Here is a 1,903-nt window from a genome sequence, read left to right on the forward strand (position 1 = left end):
AAGTGGTGACTAACACATAAACCGTGTCACTGGAACCCTGTCAGAGCACCTGCTGCGGTCACTCCTTCCCTCTTGGAACTTCCTGCAGGTTTGTCCTTGGGCTCTGGGTTCAGTGCCACACACAGGACCCCTGCAGACTTGTGTCTGTGTGCTGGGGGGACAGATCCTGGGAGGGAATCACTAACCACAGTGTGTGGAGAACTGTTGTTTCAAATAAGCAGACATAGTGACAGATGGCAAAGATTTTTAGTGGACAGTGCCCCTAGGAATACACACAGTTGTTCCTTCCCACAGCACTGAGGACAGAAGGAGAGCTTCTGTTCAGCCTGTGGGAACCTCAGAGCAGGAGAGATCTGGAAACCAGGGAGGAAGCACATAATAGGAAAGAACACAGAATCTTACACAGAAGGGGCCACGTGTCCTTTGGTACTCATCACAGCTCCGGACATGATTCTGATCTAAGTGGCATTTTGTAGAATTACCACCTCAGTCCTGACCCATGAAACATACAGGGAAACATGGCCTGGCTTTTCCGGAGGAGTCTGAGTAGAGCAGAAAGTCTGGTTTGAGGATATGGGAGGCTACCCAGAAGGATGCCTGGCCTGGCCCTAGGAAAGGGGCAGTGGATGAAGCAACGGGGAACAGGAGCTCCTTTTATGGGTTCTGGTTACCATTTTGCACAATGATGTTTCTGAGTCTGGACACAAGGGGGCTCACAGGGCCCATTTCTGAGGGTTCAGGGGTGATGAGACCTGAGACCTGCCACCTGCACTGCCTGTGCCTTCTGCTCGAGACTCATAACTGTGACTTCTGCACAGTCTGGCCCCACACAGCCATTCCTCTACCCACCCCCTGACATCCATGGGTGGAGGCACCTGACTCAGGTCCAGTGAGGGGTCAGAGAGCTGGGGTATCATTTGCATGGACAGGCCTGCCCTGTCTCAGTGGATGAAAAGGGACAGATTAAGGGAGGTCTGCTCAGCTGTGGGGCACAGAAGACAGGATCGGTGATGGTCTCCACCATGGCTTGGTCTCCGGTCCTTCTCACCCTCCTTGCTCACTGCACAGGTGATTGGATGTGGGGACAGGGGAAGGGGTTCTGGGAGGACATGTGGGCCCTGTTTCCACCCTCTTGTGTCCAGACCCCGGCTTTACCCTGTATGTATCTCTTCATTTTCCAGGGTCCTGGGCCCAGTCTGTACTGACTCAGCCACCCTCGGTGTCAGGCTCCTTGGGCCAGAGGGTCACCATCTCCTGCACTGGAAGCAGCTCCAACATCGGTAGCAATTATGTGAACTGGTACCAACAACTCTCAGGAACAGTTCCCAAACTCCTCATCTATCGTAATAGCAATCGACCCTCGGGGATCCCAGATCGATTCTCTGGCTCTAAGTCTGGCAGCACAGGTACCCTGACCATCACTGGGCTCCAGGCTGAGGACGAGGCTGATTATTACTGCTCAACATGGGACAACAGTCTCAGTGCTCACACAGTGCTCCAGGCCCGTGGGGAAGTGAGACAAAAACCTGCTGTCCCCACACTGATGCGCTTTCCTTGTGCAGCCCCCACCTTCTGCCAACACAGCTGCTTCCCTAAAACGGAGGTCTGAAACCCAAACCAGTGAACTTTCTCTTGAGTATCTGTCCTTGTCCTCTCAATTCAGACACCAAACCCTGTCCCTGTAGGAGCACATTTTCTGTTTTATGCAAACTGAGCAGGAATTCTTGGATGCTGGGGCCGGTTGCCCTGGGGACAGAGTCCTTGAGGATTGTGCCTGCCTGCTGGGGCTGCCATAACATAATACCACACACTGGGTGAGAAAATCAAAAGATACTTATTTTCTCACAGTTTTGGAGGCTAAATTTCCAAATTCAAGGTGGGGGCAGGTTTGATGTCCCCTGAG

The 1,903-nt window shown here is 52.9% G+C and overlaps 1 gene segment (V, D, J or C); it reads left to right on the forward strand.

The window, feature by feature from the left end:
* Window positions 1-936: 936 nt before the first annotated feature.
* On the forward strand, window positions 937-1,636 carry LOC109261356 (immunoglobulin lambda variable 1-40-like). The segment is given in 2 exon segments: window positions 937-1,068; window positions 1,182-1,636. Coding segments are annotated over 2 exon segments (486 nt in total).
* Window positions 1,637-1,903: the final 267 nt, after the last annotated feature.

This window comes from Panthera pardus, unplaced genomic scaffold (assembly GCF_024362965.1).
Source record: "Panthera pardus isolate Hobbes unplaced genomic scaffold, ASM2436296v1 HiC_scaffold_227, whole genome shotgun sequence".
Lineage (NCBI taxonomy): Eukaryota > Metazoa > Chordata > Mammalia > Carnivora > Felidae > Panthera > Panthera pardus.